This window comes from Stenella coeruleoalba, assembly GCF_951394435.1.
Source record: "Stenella coeruleoalba genome assembly, chromosome: 18".
Lineage (NCBI taxonomy): Eukaryota > Metazoa > Chordata > Mammalia > Artiodactyla > Delphinidae > Stenella > Stenella coeruleoalba.
Genome location: NC_137164.1, coordinates 29,952,265 through 29,971,959, shown reverse-complemented (window position 1 = coordinate 29,971,959; position 19,695 = coordinate 29,952,265). Strand labels below are relative to the sequence as shown.

The window sequence follows — 19,695 nt, the reverse complement described above, 5'->3', positions numbered from 1 at the left end:
TGAATCAAATTTCCAATTACATTTCCTGGGAGCAGATAGGTGCAATAAAACATAATGATTGAATTTTAAATGCTTTCATGCACCTTTTATCTGATTCCCAACATGTTGATTCTACCTTAATGCTCTAATAAGATAGGTTTATTACAATTAACCAACTGAAATAATATCTCCTTTTTCCAATTATTTATATCATATTACCTGGGGATATTGAATTAGAGCTCCTTTCCTTCTCCGATCCCTAGTGCCTTTCCATCACCATCCCACGCTTTCACCAAAAAAACCCAAACTATAATATCATTAAAAAACAGATGTGTCCTCGGAGATTTAATTTCTCTAGTTAAACAATGAGTATTTAAATAAAGCTGAGGTTCACTGAGGCTTAATGGAAAATTTCAAATGAAAATAATTTTAATGAATTTGTTGACGAAGTTTAACTATAAATTTACCTTCCTTATGTTATGAACTGATATGTTAGTCTATTTCTCTGACCTGCATAGGCATAAATATATGAAGAAGATTTATCCAGAGGTAAAAAACTAAGCATTCTATTTTCGGGAGTGGCAGATGGAGGATTCTTTCTCTACTCTATCTCAATAGCGAACACTCTTCCTGAAGAACAAAAAGAGGGAGTCATGTGGAGAGGTTTATTTTATTGTTTTTTACACAAAAAAGAACATCAATAATTTACTTCTTAAAATATATACTCAAGTCTAGATTAAGGGAAATCCAAGAAGCTTTTTAGTTTTAACTAAATAAATATGTGTCTTGTCTATTAAATGCATTTTAATATTGTTAAACATAATACTATCAATCCAACCCATCTGAAATCCAACCCACCCCATATAGCTCCACTATGTAAAATAACTATATAATCTCAAGTCCAAATGTATATGTAGTCAAGCTCTCCGTATCCTCAGGTTACACATTCTCAGATTCAACCAATCTCAGACAGAAAGTATTTGGGGAAAAAAAAATCCAGAAAGTTCCAAAAAGCAAAACTTTAATTTGCTGCAAGCTGGCAACTATTTAACTAGCATTTACATTGTATTTAGAACTATTTACATAGCATGTACATTGCATTTGGTATTGTGAGTAACCTAGAGATAATTTAAAGTATATGTGAGGATGTGTGTAGGTTATATGCAAATACTATGCCATTTTACATAAGGGACTTGAGCATCTTTGGATTTTGGAATCCACGGAGGTCCTAGAACATATTCCTCACAAATACTGAGGGAAAACTCTATAGTTAAATATTAATCTGGTGATAAATACCACCATGGTCTCATCAACCTATATATCTACATTCTTTTAAAATATTTAAGCTATATACTAATGTGCAACATTCTTAAGGTATCCCTGTAAAAATAAATTTTCTGAATGGATATCACAGAAAAGAGACCAGACGGCAAAGATAGGAAGAAAAGAATTAGAACAGGTCAGTATAAGACAAAACAATAATTCCTTTCCATTTGCTTCACTCAAATTATATGTTTTGATGATACTTTTCAGTTATATAAACAACTTTTGAAAAATTTAAGCAGATGATACATGTGTTTAGATTATACGGTTTTATGTGAAAACTAAACTCATGAAAACTAGTATATTTGCGAAACATTCACATTCTACCAACATTATCTGGAAGCCACCTTTCCAGAAGATTTCTCAGCTGTATTCTTTTTCTAAAAAAAAAAAAAAAAAAAAAAAAAAAACACATGTATGATAGTTCAAGAACAAGCACATTCTGAGAAAGAATTAAAATTCAGACAGATTATGAAGCATTACAGGTCCAGCTTCTGATCCACTATGTGTAAAAGAATATCTTCCCCAGATACACAGGCCTCTTGTAGTGCCAGGAAACCAAGACCCACCCTGGTTTTCCTTCTGGAGAGAGCAGCTCTGACTGCTGATGGGCCTTCTTTCCCCAAAATGCCAAATATTCCAGGGTGAATTTACAGATAGACTTGAACTATAATGTCTAGATAATTGTGGATATATATGTCTCCATTGAGAACTTGTTATTTGTAGGCTAATGTTACATAATATTTGACACTATTATTTTAAGCTTTCCAAAAGTCCTTCTCTTCTTTATAAATGGTAATTGACAATGAATCCTAAACTTCTTAAATTTATATTTCTATGCTCCTTTCTATTGTTTTTTTTTCCCCATCATTTTGAATCTCAGCTATTCTGGCAAATGAGGATAATTAAATTTTGAATATGGTTTGAAAGCTCGTTCTGCTTGAAGCCTTTATTCTACCAAGCCTCCTTATTGTTTGACTTGAATTTTGCTATCAAAATTTAAAATTCAGATAAATAGTAATTAAGTCCTACGGTAGCTTAAAAGTAGTAAAGTATTTCAGTTAAGTGCTCTTTAAATTATTTCATTACTTATTCTTGAATTAATGATTATGGATTGAACAACTTTGCAGGTTGTGGATGTATTTTAAATAACAATACTGAAATGGGAAAATACTGTTTACATGAACATGTAGTTTATGTTTCCCCAAAATGTGCACTGAAATTTCACATTACCTACGCAAGATAGATTCTGAAATTTCAAGAAAAGTTTTGTAAGTTGAGTTTGTATTATTACATACATTTGATAACTGCCCATGGTGATTTTCTTTTCCCGTCATCAAATGGCAAATTGCTGGTACCAAAGTGATTAAATCATAAGAAATACAAATAAATGTATTTGTCAACAAATACAAATAAATGTAATCAAAATTACTATTTACAGTTTATCTATAATTTCATTAAAATTTCATATAGAAAATAAGTGTATATTTTATGGTCTCTATAAATATAATTATCTTAAAATTAATTAAAACATAGAAAAAAGGATTACATTAGTTTCTTAATTTACTAGAGCTGTGTGATTTTCAAAGCCTTAATATAACACCTGAATTGCATAGTTTCAATATTTTATTAACCATACCAAGGAACAGAACAAAAGATGAAAGATACTTTCTTACCAACACTATTTCTCTTGATACAATGTAAATACATTTATGGATATATATATATGGATTAACATACACACGCATAAATATAAACACATTCTGAAAAGATTGATGCTCATAATTGTGAACCTTGATCACCTGGTTTTTTTCCATGAATTGGTAATATTATCAATAGAACTGTATAGGAATTTTCATTGTAGTTATTAAAAAGGTAACAACTATTAAATAAAAATTATCAAATACGCCACCTTCAAATAGATTATTTAGCAACAGATCCTTATTTCAGCATGTTTCTGTATGTAATATCTTAGGTTTGACCTTAGTAATTTCTAATTCTGAATCCAAGCTCCTGCTCATATCTGATCAGTGATCACAAGACATTACAAATAATTCATATTTTAAGTGCCCACTATGCAATAGAAACCATGCTAGGTTCTCTCAACTATAACGACAAGCAAGGTGGATGTGGTCACTGTCCTCAAGCATTCTCCTATCTAGACTGCTTTGTGACAAATTAACTTTACTAATAAAGAGTTACAACACTGACCCAGAGGTTTAAAACTGTTCAGACTTAATAACATTATTTTGTGTGTAGATCAATTAGATCTTTATTAAGAATAGGGACGCAGACATAGAGAACGGACGTGTGGGCACAGCAGGGGGAAGGGAGGGTGGAATGAATTGGGAGATTGGGATTGATATATATACACTACCACGTGTAAAATAGATAGCTAGTGGGAACCTGCTGTATAGCGCAGGGAGCTCAGGCTGGTGCTCTGTGGTGACCTAGATGGTTGGGATGGTGGGGGGAGGGAGGTTCAAGAGGGAGGGGATATATATATATATATACATATAGCTGATTCACTTTGTTGTACAGCAGAAACTAACACAGCATTATAAAGCAACTATACCCCAATTAAAAAGAAAAAAAAAGAATAGAGTTAACATATCACAACCAAAAGAAGGAATGAATGGAAATTGATAGAATGTTAAATCTCGTTAGCTATCCAGCCTCAATATTTTTATTGTGGCTCTTTAAAATTCTTATGCATTAAGTAGCTTTAGGATCAAGCACAGAATTAAAATACTTCCATCCACTTCTGTGGATGGAAGTATTTTAATATTATTTTATAGTTCAAAATATTATTTTCTAGTTCAATATTATTTTATAGTTCAAAAGAGTGCACTTTTCTTTTTGCCTGCTAGTCTAAGTCCTGCTTTCTCAACACTGCCAAATGGTCCTACTACCATTTACTTCAAACTTAACCAGACAACAGAGGAGTGCGATGGAAAATATTATCTACTCCTTTGCTGAGAAGTTACATGTCAACTTTTCACCTAAGGCAAAATTTAATGGCTGACTTGTGGATCTTCATTTCTAGAGATTTACTATGGAAACACTGACATAACCTTTAACCAGAGCAAACAGAGCCACTCTAATAAGCAGGCAACACCAAACCTAAAAATGCACGAGGAACAGAAAGATCCTGGCAGGCATTAATCTGCCATTTTCACACATCTGCCCAAGGGAAGCATTGTAATTGCAAAAATTTACTCTAAGACTGCTGAGACTCATAGTAATTATGTTTCTTTTTTTAAATAGAAATAGCCACAGGTGGTAACAAATAGCGTTTTGAGATAGGGAACCAGGCATGCATTCTAACCCAAATAAATATGTAATTGCCTTAATTATAAAAAAAAGAAATCATGGAAAGTCTATTGCTCAAAATCAGAAAAAAAAATGTCTCCTTAAATGTATTTCCTGTCATTTAGTTTCTCCCAACTTAGTCATTTTGCTTCATTTGTTGGTACTGGCACACCTGATATCAGGGCCACACTGCAGAGTAGGCTTTTGTCAATAACCCTTATCTTGCCTGTGAGTGAGATTTGTTTAGTAGGATAGTTCTCTTATTTCCTGCCTTATTATTATCTAGGAATAAATAGTAGCTTTCCTAGAAGTTCAGGATCTCGAAATTTAGCTAATAATTACTATCCGTGCATCTGCCAACACTAAAAGTGCAAGGTTATAAACTATTTTTTCAATATATGTGTTGTATTAAAGTATTTCCTATTTTTCATACAATATCTGCTCTCAGTCATCCTGTCTTTATCTACATTTAGGTTCATGCATTAGCACCAAAATATTTTCATAGTTCCTAAAATTACAAATGCATTCCACGCATATACCATGCCAAGTAAGAGTCAACTGTACCTCCAAAATTTCTCATTAATCAGAAATTTCTGATTTAATCAATGAAGATTAAAATAAGAGAGTAAGAGTTGGCTTAAAATAAAAAGAAAAAGCAATTCATTAATGTTACACAAGGTCATGAAAAGCTAAAATAATAATAAAAATAAATAAATCAAGTGTCTTGCCTTCAAACTATGTGAAGGCAAGTTTGCATATAATCTTTAATTCTGTCTTAATGGGAATGTTAGTAATGATAGATGGCTGATTTCTCTTTCATTTTGCATGACTTATAACTCCTCTTATTCACATTCTTAATTCAATAAGTTAATTTTGGATAAACTATTTTTAAATAGATGCAAAACTGCTAAAGCAAAATAGAGAGAATTTTGTGCCTCAAGAAGACACAGTAATAGAATTCACCAATATTTAGATAATCTTTTGGGGTTTTGCTGATAGAACTATTGAAATCAAAGCTAATTATTTTTCAAATTTCAAAATTTCAGAAAATTTTATGCCTCATATTTATATAAAGATGTATCACTAAGCAATTATCAAGTTTGAAATGGAAAATATCCCCTTTTAAAGTTAAGTCCTGTTTTTCCAAGTACTAAAGGATAACATTTTTTCTTAGTAAGTTTTGCTAAGATTTTAAACATATTATTTCTCAAGCATTCTAACTTCTTACTGTTACCTCATCTACTGAAATGGGGACATCAGTAAAAGTGCATTTTGATCACTTTACACTGTGGTTAGATAATCCTTCTCATGGTAATTATAGGTGAACTGCCTTTATAAGTATCAGCTCTGTATATGCAATTGCTCTGGTGTTGTGGAAAAATAGCAAAAGTCTACCAAATATGCAGTCCTAAAATAATCTCAGTATATTCTGGTAAAATATTCTGTGGTAAATGAAATGAAGAGCTTTCAGCAAAGGTATTTAAATTGGGGTCTGTGAAGAGAAAAGGAATTAATATATCTTAAGAGTGAAAACTATAATTTTAGGTTTCAAAACTGATACAAGTGTTCATACTGCAAATAAATAAAAATTTAAGAATTTTTCTAAGACATTGTCTAAAATTGGATTATAAAAATAAAAAAATAAATTTTGACCCTGTGAACATGTCTCCCTACAATAAAATACTTGTGTTTCTGCTTTATAAAAGAAAGATATCAAAATTTAGGATATATGTGTATATTTCAATTTGAGTTTTATTGAATTGGAGGGCATAAAAATTCTGGGTATAAGTCCAACCCAATCATTGCTTAGCAATGATTATTAAGGATTCAGGTAGAAATATTGTAAAGAAGTATACCAATTGATGACTTATGCTTAAATTACATTTTTAAAAAGTTACCACTAAATGAAGCTGAAGAAAACATATCTAAGCACCACAGTTGTTGGAAAGAAATTAGTTGAGTCACCTAAGTTAAATCTGTTATTTAAACATATATATGCCATCAAAATAGCATTAGAAAGTTTGAGAACATAAAGTCATTGCCTACATTAAGTATTAATATAATTTACAAACATGTATCTAGTGTTTCTTAAAAACAGTATATACCTACAAAACAATTATGAATATATAGCTTTGAAAACTTGAAATAGACTTTTAATGCTCACACTTTCATATTTTACAAAGGTTGCTTTTAGCTGATAAAGGAAGTAAACAAGAAACTGTCCTTTAAATGGTCCCTTTAATGTGTGCCACTAATTAAAAATCAATCAAAAACATTAAAAGTCTAAAAGACAATAAATATTGTTCAGACAGGGTATATTCTACCAAACAGAAGCTTACAAGATAATAGTCATCTTTACTTTGCCCATTTTTCATTCAACACAAATATGGTTCATGACCATTTCATCAAATAGAAACATAAAGAAAATAACTCGTTTTTAAATATTTCATAATGTCTGAAATAAAATGCATTTCTAATACCATTAAATTATTTTAATATATTCCTTTCCCCTAATCAGACCAAAGTCTATTTATGTAGATTAGTTACGTCTAAAGTCTAATTTATCCAACCTGTATTTATCCTTTGATCACAAAGCTTGTTAACTTAAATGGTCTTTTATTGTTATGATTCATTTTCCCATAATTATGTTGTTTAACTGCCTTATTTTTTGAATAAATATACGCAAACGTGCCAATCATACTTAGTACATTTATGCTAGATGCTCAATGAACTGTAAGAGTCATTTCAATACAATAAAGCTCCCTGGAATATATCCAGGGCAGAGCCTCTGAATACCAGTAATCAGAATATCCAGAACAAATAGAAGTGTGTCACATGTATATCAATAGATTTTCTCAAACACTGTCTGAAACCAATTTTACAGTCTATCACTGGGAAACCATGGGGCACACAAGTGAAAAATGCCACCTACAATGCCACAACTTTGCATCTGTATTTTGTTACTTTTTTTTTTTTTTGCTTTACCTTAAAAATATTGAATTTATACTTCTGCAGTAGCAAGGAGGTGAGAGCAGACTTCTGCTTAGTCATGGTACAGAATGTTGATGTCATTAAGGACTCCTTTATTATAGATTCTTTATTTCAGTAGACCAAAGGATAGCAATATATCACCATCAAAGCTACTGGTGAAAGCTATGACTAACTGTAAAATACTGTGTGCCACTGAAGGGAATTCTTGTCAGCGTCTCCTCTTCTAAACTGGTTGACAATAAATTAGTGTAGGTCTGATGAAGATTTAAAAGTGTTTTGTAGGTGGGTGGCAGAAGTCACACTATCTTCAAATTGATAGGCAAAATTACCTTGACGCTATTCTCTAACAAATATAGAGTCATTGATTGAAGGAATTCAATAGAAAAAAAAAATTCCCTAATGGCTTTACTAAAATATGGCTTTAAGATAATGCCCTGTGGGATTTATTAAACAGAAGCATCACTGAAGGGAACACATTCTGGAGCAATGACTAATATCATAATTAGCAGGTGCATCTGTAAGAATTGAGTGTATTGCAAGACTTCTCAGCATAGGGGTGTTAAGCTTCACTTCCCGACTGGCATGAACCCAGTTCTAGTGGCTTCACCTTCGTCCTGTTGTTTCATCATCAGACTCCCAGCATATATTCTCACAGTTCCTCCAGCCATCCCACCATCCTCACCAAAGAATCAGAAACTTGCATGAATTTTTTTTTCTCTCAATCTACCTAAACTCCAACCTATTGTTCACTGAAGACCAGGTGTTCCTTAATTGCTCTGGAATAACTAGCTCTACTTTAAGGAACTTCAAAATGTTTGAAGTTTTAAAACAGTGAGTCATCAAGTTTTAAAATATTTTCAAAGAAAAATAAAGGTTTGAGTTCATCCTTAATAAGAGGAGAACTACCTTTGAACTAAAAAAGTATAAAAATGGGCTAATATTTGTGCTTGAGTATTTATGTACATTATACTGAAAATATAAAGGCATATATATACATATACACATATGTTAATTTTGCCAGGAAGTTTGATTCCTCACATTTTCATAAATATGGGCAGAGATGACCTTCACTGCAGTAAATGCATGTAAACCTTTATTAATCTTAAATTTTTAAAAATATTTTCTTAATTTACATCTTTTATAGATATATTTTTACTGCATTATATTACACAAGCAGCAACAACTGTAAAATTTGAAACCTGACAATGGTAGTGAAACACGATAAAGTATAAACACTGTATTTTTCAACAATATTAAATATTTATCTGGAGATTTTTAAGGAGTTTTTCTTTTAAGATATGTATATTTCTTAGTCCTTTAGGGGATGATATTTGGGATTCTTTTAAGAATAATTCATTTATTTTAGCCTCATATATAAATGTGTATCTGTGTACCATAAAACAGTGAATAATATGCATTATAATATCAACTTTATAAAGAAAAGTTTCTAGAAAATATGTTTTTATTTTATTTTTTGGGTGTGGCTTGATCAATATAGTTATAGGCAATAGGTAATGTTTTAGAACATGTACAATTTTTTTCTTGACCAGAAAATATGTTCAAGAAGTTGAGATAGGAATTTTAGGGCATATTTTTCTATGATCTGATATTTTTCATGATCGCACACAGCCTTAAATAACGTGATGAGGCCAAGAATAAAATTTCAAAGTCATCCGTGCAGATTTCTATATGACAATATTTATTGATATTATAAAATTCAGTCATAGAATTCAAGTAAAATTATAGAACTCACTAAAAGACCTTAAGTAAAATTAAAAATCTTCTTACTCTTACATTTTTAAAAGACTGATAAGAATGTAAGGATAAGACTGTAAGGATGATGAAGTACTACCTAGCTAATATTTTGAGAATTGTATTGAAAACTAAAAACTAATCGGTAAAGAAGTTAATACCTCATGAGTAGTTAGATCAACTAATATTAAAAATGAGATTCTCAGGTTTCTAATTCATATAGTAAAAAAGTTATGCGTTTTGTGTTTTCATATTATTATAAAATAGAGAAATGTAGAGAGATTTACGTTGAAGCTGAGATTTTCATGGGTGCACACAAAACTAAGAATAAAAATAATATATTAAGAATGATTATAATAATTTGGATTTTAAACTCTTCTCCAAAGAAACTCAAACCACTTTAATCATTGTCTTTTTAGTTAAACTTCCTTCCACTTTATTTGTGCTACTTTTAATATATGGTAAAACAGAAATATATGTTTTATGATTGTGTACTCATGTTAATTTGAAGTAGAAATTAATCCTATCTTTTAAAAAACTTTAAAAAAAAAAGAAAAGTGGACAAGATAGTACTAGAGGCATGCAGTAAGAAAGGGATATCCCCTTCCTTCTCAGCCCACCAAACCCCTAGAAATAGAGAAGTATATCAAGTTTATGGAAATAAATGCATGTAATTGATCAAACTGTGCCATATTGGAATAACACTGTAAAAACTCTTTAAAATCGTAAATGAAAAAATTGTTCACACACTTTGTGCTTGTTACTGAAATCACTAACATACTAGAGTATGAATTTTTGAACATCATGGACTTGAAAACTCATCTGAGTCTCAAGCCAAGAATCTCTTGTATTAGAGAAGTAGTAACAAGGCAGACAATGGTTAATGTTGCTAGGAAAGACTTTTTCTTTCACCCTTTCATTCTAAAATACTGAGTTTATTGTCTACACTATGATACTTTAGCCCTCTATTCCTCAATCTCATTTTTATATATCTGTATTGATTATAAGTGTTTAATTTGCTTTTATTGAAAAGGCCGTCCAGTTATATCAAAAGGATTTCCTCTTCCAGCATAAAAAATCTAAAGTCAACCGAAATGTGAATCTTTTAAAACTGAACTGTAAAACACTGTGTAACAGCATATTAAAATTACTACATTTTACGTGCTACCAAAAAAAATTCTGAAAATACAGATGTTCCAACAAAACTGGAAATTTCTCCCACCAGTGAGAAGTCCCCAGCCTCCTCCCTCTTCGCAGCATGACCTTCATTGAAAACACCTGTTGAAAAGTTACCCCAGGACAAATAATTCTTGATAAACCACGATTAGCAGTTACTCGTGACAATTAGTAATGACCTCTACTTGATTTCAGATTCTCATATTAACCTATGAAATAATTCACATGGAAATTGCTCCTATGAAGAGTGCTTTTATAAATTTGCTTAATAATATGTTTGCCTTACCTATCACAAAATCTATGTTCCTATTTTTCACAAATCACTTTTGTAGCTTTAAAATAAATAAAATATCTCATTATAACAATGTTATATTATGATTCACACCACTGAGGATATTTTAATCACTCTTCAATAGTGATTAAACAGTTCATAGACTGACTTTACTTGGACTGAGAAACTTGAAGAAAATCTGCCATAAAATACTTTCTCCTGAACCACTGTTTCTACACCAGTTTACATGACTGTTCTGTATCCATTTTCAATAAAAATACTCTTATGCTCCCAAACCTATATATCTTAATCTTAAAATTTTAGACCCTGCGATTCACACAAAATCTTTTGAGAAATTTGAACTTGAGCTGTAACATGAGTCTTTTTCTTTTAAGTCCTAAAGTTCCTGTTTCATATCACCACTCTTTACCATTCTATCTCAAAACAATTATGATATTATTTTCATTCCATCAATAGAAATACTCTGGGAATATTCTAAACAGCACCCAAGATGCTGGAAAATAAAGATAAACCAGACCTAGTAGCTGCCAGCCCAGTTGCACTGTGAATTAAAATTCTTCCTTCAGAAATATACATGAGATTAATAGTGTGTTTCCTCAGCAGGCTGTGTTAAATAAACACACGCTAATAAATGCACTTGAAACAAGAATATGGGACACCTGAACACTTTAATTTGGGCATGTCACGTCAGCACAAAGTGCAGCACACTAGTTTAAAAAAAAAGAAGGACAGCAAGGTCACTGTAGTCAGCTTACTCTTTTCTCCATAATAGGCACTGAGAAAAACCTGACACATTTAAAAGGAAATTAACATACTAGGAATTTAAAAGGCATCCCTCATAGGACAACAAAAATTCAATAGAAAAAAAAAAAAAGAGCCTGTTTTAACATTTTATATTGAGGATATTTCCAGGGCAGAAGCAATATGGGCAACTGAGCCACTATGGAAACAAATTCAAGAACTTAAACATTTTCTGTGTCTTTATGGCATGAATTAAGATTCCAGAAGAAAGGGAATAGCAAGGAAGTTTGTCTCCTTTGTTTGCTGTTTAAACTCTCTCTCTCCCTTTGTGTGTGTGTGTGTGTGTGTGTGTGTGTGTGAGAGAGAGAGAGAGAGAGAGATTTGCTTTGGCTCAAGTTTTACTGCTAATGAGAGGAATCATCATCATCCATCCCTTGGGCAATGACCAGCTTCAAGAACAGTAAGGTGTAAACACTGTATAGGGACCCCTGTCCCTCAAAACCTCCTGGATACTTCTATCCAACATTGTTCCTCACTAATCTGACCAGGATTCAGGCTTGCTGAGAATTCTACTGCACAAACTTCATTTTTACTGGACCCTAAATAAGAATTCAACTCATAGTACTTGAAGTGAAAAATTAAGCATTAACCCTCTGTGATATCTTTTTAACTGTCAATGGTAAAAATATAAGAAAGGTATATAACAAATGTGTATTTATAAAATGACTGCAAAAGATCTATATATATATTTAACATATATCCCTCTAAAGAAATTATCATAAATACCAGTTTTACACACTCATAGACTTTCATAGAAACTACAGTTTTTATGGGAGGAATATCTTGTTCAGTTTTATATAGATCTCCAAAAATTCATGATTACTGGTATGTAGTAAACACTGTAAAAGGTGTGATTTAATACTACAGTGGATATTCTAGTATTCGGTAGCGTCAAGTACAAGTCTGTTTTACGAGGACGTTACCCTATTATAAGAAAATGTTCTGCTGAGTTTTAGTATTCGTTACACTTATGTTAAAAAGTATAAGATTATGAAATTGTACTACTCTGTTTTAATAATAAAAACAGTATTTGCTTTTTCAAAGCACAAAACTGTGAACAAATTATTTTCATTTGTCCCAGACTAATCTTCCTCCCAAAATGTCACTTTTAGTTAAACTCAATTTTGTATTTCAAGTATTGTTCATCCAGAGTAATTTGTAGCAACATGCATTCATAATAAGCAAGAATTAAGGTTTTTTCATAACACAACTCAGTATGTGGAGAAAAGAAACTAGGTAGTAACTAGACACAGTATAGTCACCTGCTGTTGTTAGAGTCTAGTGTCCATGCTGGGTCAGTTTTTTTCATATACCAATAACCTTAAATTATACTATCTAATATACATTAAATATCACCTAGATATACTGAAAATACTCAGTATGCAAACTAAATGCAACCTTGAATTCTTTTTGGCACCAGTGTCTTTAGTGCAGCTTTGCCTCCTGTTTTCAACAGCACAGAGTGAGTACACCCCTCTAGTGTACTCTGTTCATCCCTCAATGACTCCAAGGAAGAAGACCAGGAAAAAAATCAGAGCACAAAATAAATATAAACTTTTCATAGATAGATACTAGTCATTATCCAGAGCCTATATTTTTTCAAACTTTTGAAAGATCTTCAGAGCATAATTCACAGTTCCAACCCTTAAGCTACACTAATGCATTGTGCTACAGTTTCAGCTGAAGAATAAATGAGATTCATGAGCACTTTTAAATATAAAACACTTTTTAAATATAAAAACTGATATTTTTCCGGGAGTGGGGAGTGAAACCTTATATCAAATTGATTCAGGCTCTGGAATTCTGACCGGTTGCTATGTTGTGCTTCAGGTATTTTACTTCTTAATATTGGGGTATACATTTCTTTCTTTTGCCATCAGATTTTTTTAATGAAATAAAAATATTAAAGTCAATTAACTGAAACAATTTTTTTCTCTCTCTAGTAATCCTCTGTTGTGGAGAGAAATGTAGACCAACAAATAAAGTAAAATAAACTATTAAATAGTGAACCCTGGTAACATTTTAACACCTATAAAAATAAACTTTAAAAATGCAAAAATAAGACATTTACATCTTGTAGATTCTTGACTATTTACATGGGAGGAGTTATGTATAGAATATGTTGTACACGCAGTGGCAAAAGTGTAAATCTTTTTCATTTAAAAAAGTTCCCTGCTCACTGCTACTAGCAGTGTGGCTAGTCCTGTTCCAAAGGTTTCAGGACAGCTCCAAATCCAGCAAAATGTAAAGTCCCAGTTATGCTAAGAGTCTCCTACCTGAATTATGGACATCCGAGTGGCCGGGGTCTCGCTCGCATTAGTCCCTTGTCCGGTGAAGCTGGTGTGGCAGCCCGCGTGTCCCTGAGGGACAGTCAGGTTGTTGGAGGACGGTTTGAGATACATCACCTCCGACCGGGGCGAGCTGAGGGGCAGGCGGGTCTGGTAGTCGAAGTACATGGGGGAGGTAGCCAGGGAGGGGCTGCTCACCACGTTCATGACGTTCATGGCATTCCTCTCTTCCACCTCGCTCTGTACCAGCATGATATCATTTTTGTTGATCTTCTTTTTCTTTCCCTTGCCCCCGCCCAGCTGCGGGTGGCTGTACTCTGCGATGCGGCAGTTGTAAGTGCGGATCTCCTTGTTCTCGCGCTTGCACTTGACGGCGATAGTGATCATGGCCGCTAGGAGGATGATGGAGATAGTGCTCAGAGTCACTATGAGCGGCAGCGACATGTCCCAGTGGTGCTGCTCGCCGTTCACCCGGGGAACCCCCTCGGGCAAAGAGCCGCTCACCGAGCGGATGATGAGCTTGGCCACCGCCGACAGAGTGGGCTTGCCGTGGTCAGTCACCTTCACTACCAGCTCCACCACCGGCGTCACGTCCTCCCAGAAAGGGTGCAGCGTGCGGATCTCGCCGCTGGATGGATCGATTTCAAACAGGTGGTCGTCGTTACCGTCTACGATCTCGTAGGTGAGGCGTCCGCTCTCGCCGAAGTCGCTGTCAAGGGCGCGTACGGTGCTCACCAGGTAGCCTAGCCCGGCGTTGCGCGGCACCTGCAGTTCAGCCGTGTCGTTCTGCAACGTTGGCAGCACGATCACCGGAGCATTGTCATTCACGTCTAGCACTGTCACCCTCACAGTGGCGTTGCTCTCCAAGTGCGCGGGCGCCCCGGAGTCCTTAGCAAGCACCTTGAACTCAAAAGCCTTGGTCTGCTCGTAGTTAAAGGAGCGCAGGGCGTAGATGGCCCCGTTGGTGGGGTTCACAGACACATAGGTGTAGATGGACACGTCGCCGATGTGCGAGGGCAGGATGGAGTAGGACACTGTGCCGTTTTGGCCCAGGTCAGGGTCCTGGGCAAGCACCGAGCCCAGGTACTCTCCTGGGATGTTGTTCTCGTGCACCTGCAGCACGTAGAGCCCCTTGGTGAAGCGAGGCGGGTTGTCATTCTCGTCCAGAATCTTGACGGCGAACGACTTGGTGGAGTTGAGTGGAGGCGAGCCCCCGTCCCGTGCCACGATTGTCACGTTGTACTCGTCCTGTGTCTCGCGGTCCAACGGGCGGTCAGTCACCACCGTGTAGAAGTTGTCGTAGTTCTCCTCAAGTTTGAAGGGCACGGAACCGCCCGGCCCGCCCAGGCCGCCGCCGCCGCCCGCCCCTCCTCCGCCCAGGACCCTGCACTGCAGCTGCCCGTTCTTGCCCGAGTCTCGGTCAGTGACCCGCACCAGAGCGATGACGGTGCCGGGCGGAGCGGCCTCGCTCAGCGCCCCCTGGCGCACGGAGACAAAACCAATGGACGGAGCGTTGTCATTGCGGTCGATGAGCTTGACAGTGACCTTGCAGTGGGCCGGGATGGGGTTGGGACCCAGGTCTCGGGCCTGCACGTCGATCTCCAGCATCCCATTCTCCTCATAGTCGAGGTTGCCCTTGACACGGATCAGGCCGGTCTTGGGGTCGATGGAGAAGAGCTCCCGCACGCGGTCGGGCACATAGCTGCTGAAAGAGTAGAGCACTTCGCCGTTGGGACCCTCGTCGGCGTCGGTGGCATTCAGATCAATGACCACGGTGCCCAGCGGGGCGTTCTCGGGCAACTCCACCAGGTAGGACGGCGCCTCAAAGACGGGGCTGTTGTCGTTAGAGTCAATCACCTTCACGTTGATCTGCACGGTGGCCGAGCGCGGCGGCTCGCCGCCATCCAGAGCGGTCAGCACGAGCGTGTGGTGGTTCTGCTGCTCGCGGTCCAGGGCCTTCTGGATAACCAGCTCTGGGAACTTGGTGCCGTCGCCGCGGGACTTGACGTCCAGCGCGAAGAGGCCGTGGTCGTCGCGCGTAAGCAGATAGGTGCGGAGCCCATTCTCGCCCGCGTCGGGGTCATGCGCACTGGTGAGGGGGAAGCGGGTGCCGGGGGCCGCGTTCTCTGAGATGTCCATCTCAATCTGGTCCGACGGGAAGGAGGGAGCATTGTCGTTGATGTCCTGGATCTCTACCTTGATCATGCAGATCTCCTTGTCGTTGGCAAACACCTCGAGGGACAGCTGGCACTTGGCGTTGTGGCGGCACAGGGACTCGCGGTCGATGCGCTGCTTCGTGTAGAGGAGTCCGCTGTCGGCTTCCACGTCCAGCAGGTGCGGCGCCGAGTTCTCCAGCACCCGGTAGCTACCCGACTTGCTTCGCCCGCCACCGCCGCCTCGCTCTGCGGGCGGAAGCCCCGGCTGCAGTCGAGCATCCTTGCCGATGTTGCCGATCACCGTGCCGGCCCCTTGCTCCTCGGGCACGGAGTAGTTCAGGTTTTTGAGCGTCAGGGCAGGGGCCCATAGGAGGAAACAGCAGCAGATGGAAAGGTACATCCCAGACCGGTGGGGTGCTGTCAGGAGCAGCCGGACTGGAGGGGCGAGTGGATGGGTGCGCGCCAGCTTGGGGCCCAGGCGCAGCGTGCGACCCCGATCCAAGCCACAAGTCTATGGATCCTTCCTTCCTTCCGCTCCCGGGCTGCGGCACCCGGCGGTCTCTCTTTATTCCGCTCAAGTTCCCTGAACCTGTTGATCTACAGCATCCGCACTGGGCGAGAAGCAGCGGTGCAGCAGAGCTGCAGGGGCACTGAGCAAGGCGGCGGCTCCCTGCAGCTGGGGGCGAGCCCGGAGCTTTGTCTCTCCCGCCCGGACTTCGGGCGACTCAAACTTGAGCGATGAGACAAGCGATAAGAAGGAAATCGCGTTTGGGAAGGATGATAATGAGCTAAAGAATCCGTAGGTTTTCCTCGCTCCCGCTAGGGCGCTGCAAATCCACTCCAGCTTTTTGCCTCCGGAATACTCTTCACATCGGGTGGGGGAGGGAGCGGGGAGGTGTGTCTCTAGGCAGATCAGAAAGTGAAATCCTTACTTGTTTCTCCTCTCTTGTGATGAAATTGCTGGGGATGAGGAACAACGAAGAGACAGTCAGATATATTTGAAGCTTCAAAATAGCCGGAGCCCTGTGAATTATCTGCTTGCTTCGCGGGTTGGTCTGTTTTCAGGCGGTGTTTTGCTGCATTTAGAGATCTAATCTTGCATTGCTGGTTGAGGCAGCGGTGGCGGCAGACTGCATCTCCCAGCCAAGGATATATATTTTTTTCCTCTCTCTCTCTCTCTCCTTTCCGAGCAGCCAAAGGGAGGGGAGGAAATGCAGCGCAAAGAACTAGTGTCCCGATTTGTAGTTTCCTCCCTCCACGAGGCTCCTCCCTCTCTTCCTCGGAAAAGGCTCTTCCCCAAGTCAAGAAAGCCACAGCCTGATCAGCATTTGAGGTTTGAGTCTACTGGGAGGGGAAAAAATGTATAGATGTATCTCCGCCTCTGTTGGTAGAACACACTCTGTAATTTCTCTACGCTGAGCCAGTAGCCGCCGCTACCATCCCATTCTCTCCCCACAAGCAAGGACTTCTCTCGATGCAGTTTAATTCCAGTTTGCTTTTCTTCCCAGGCGAAAGGAAATCAACAGGCAACTCATGGTTGGATGTGCAGATTTGAAGGGGAAGGGAGAGGCGGAATAAAAAAGAAGGGGGAGCCACCCTCCCAGTCCTCGCACACACACTCTCCCTGTCTCTCGCTAGAAGGAAAACAGTCTCTGCATTCACAGGGCTGGGCTGTCAAGTGCCTCTCTTTTCTTTCTATTCAGCATCTCCTTCCAATGGCCCTGCCTCCCAGGTCTCTTCATCTAGAAAAGAAAACCTTGGAGAGGAATAAAAGTGGTGAATATTTGAAGCGAATAAAGTGTGGGCTTTTTTTTTTTCTTTCTTCAATTTTTTCTATAGTAGGAGGAGTGGGCTGGATGAAAGGAACGCATCAAGGTTTGGCGTGATGCATTCTGCAGTCTCGCTCTCGCAGTCTCTCTGGGCGACTAGCGAGGGCAGCGGGCGAGGAGCTGCGGCCGCGGCGGTCCAGCCAGGGGAGCCCTCCCCGGGTAGCTACCGCCCAGGGGATACTAGGCACGGGTCTGTCTACACACTATTTCGGGTTGTCGAGGCGCCTCGACAAACGGGAATGACACATCCAGAAATGCAGGTGTTCCGATCTGCCGGATGAGTCAGAAGTAGCGGAACGAATCGTGTTCACTCTCGCCTCATCGTCCTCCCTTCACAGACATTAGTTGTGGCTTCTTCCTAACGCTTTCTCTGACTCACTCTACAGAAAGAAAAGCCAGATTCATGTTTTGGAGAAAAAGAAAAAGCGAGAGAAAGGGAGGGAGGGAAGGAAGGAGGTGAAGCTGAATCCAGCAGCACTTTTACTCTACCTCTTTCTGCCGGAGTCCGAGGCTCTGGATAGCAAGGCGTCTGTTTTGCAAGGTGTATTTATTTAAAAACAAAAACAAAACAAAACAACGACAAAAAACCTTCCCTTTTTGTTAGGCGTAAGGAACCCCCAAATCTTTCAGAGTCTTGGGGGAAAAAAAAAACAAATCTGGATTACAGTGACTGTTCACAGATTAGCCCCGCATCATATTTCACGATTTTCCTCTCAATGTTCTCTATTCACAAAGTCCAACACCGGTGTGCGTAGTTAATTGTGCAGTCCGTTGTGGAGGTTTTTGCTTTTTTTGGTTTTTTTGGGGGGGGTCCTCCTTTTATGTCACGGGTGGTCTCTCAGTCTGGTGCCTGTCACGATCAGCTCACAGCCTGCGAAAGACGTGCGGATTTCAAAGCAAATATATCCATCTCCGCAAGCAAAGCATCGGTGGAAATGAAAGGTGAAAATTCAACAGTTGGAGTAGCGTCTCCCCAGCCGCCCTCCGCGCTGCCGCATCCGCGGGGCTCGCAGTCCCTGCTTTCTCCCCAGCGTCTCTTGCTGACTGAGTCTATTCACCTCACGCCGCCGCTTAAACATTGATACTGATTTCCTGCCAGCCAATCCGCGCGAGGAGCAAGGCTCTGCCTCCTCGGCCCGCGCCCAATGGAAGGCGGAGGAGAGACTGGCGGGGGCGGAGTCCGGAGCCTCCGAGCTTCAGAGCCATTGATTAGATCAGTTACGTGGGAGACCAGCCGGGCTAGCCGAGCCCTGTGTGTGCTGTGGCGGCTTTGCCCAGGGCCTCGCCGCAGGGTCTCCTGAGTCTTTAACTACCGGGAGAAACGCCTCCACCGTCTTCCTCTGGAAAAGAGATAATTAAAAAAAAAAAAAAGTCTGGCAGCGATTTATTTATTGTTTTATCCGGTGTACACGGAAACCGGAATCGCAGCGAGCTTGCAGAATAGGGTAGCTGCGGTTTTCCTGATAGGGTTCTGTATACACACACACACGCGCGCGCGCGCGCGCGCGCGCACCATACACTCATTCACACCAAGGGAGGCGCAGATCTTCTGCCTGCGCATGGACCCATCTAAATGAGGTGCAGAGGGATGTGTGTGTATGTACGTGGGGTGTGTGTGTATGTACGTGGGGTGTGTGTGTGTTTCTGAGGCGGGGTGTGTGTGTTGTGTATTTCAGTGAGTGTGTGTAAATGCGAGGGCTAGCGCGCCCGCTTCTGTCCCGCGCTAGTGCCAACACACCGCGAGCAACAGCAATCAATATGTAACTTTCTTTATCCTCGGAGAAAAATCAGCTGTC

The 19,695-nt window shown here is 39.0% G+C and overlaps 1 protein-coding gene across 1 annotated transcript in view; it reads right to left on the bottom strand.

Annotated features, from left to right (window-relative positions):
* PCDH17 (protocadherin 17) overlaps nucleotides 1-18,930 on the bottom strand; it is a 103,411-nt gene extending 84,481 nt beyond the window's left edge. The window contains exon 1 of the mRNA XM_079902969.1: nucleotides 13,903-18,930. Coding sequence (XP_079759095.1) covers nucleotides 13,903-16,470 — 2,568 coding nt within the window. The 5' untranslated portion in view covers nucleotides 16,471-18,930. The remainder of the gene's footprint in view (nucleotides 1-13,902) is intronic.
* Between the last annotated feature and the right edge of the window lie 765 nt (nucleotides 18,931-19,695).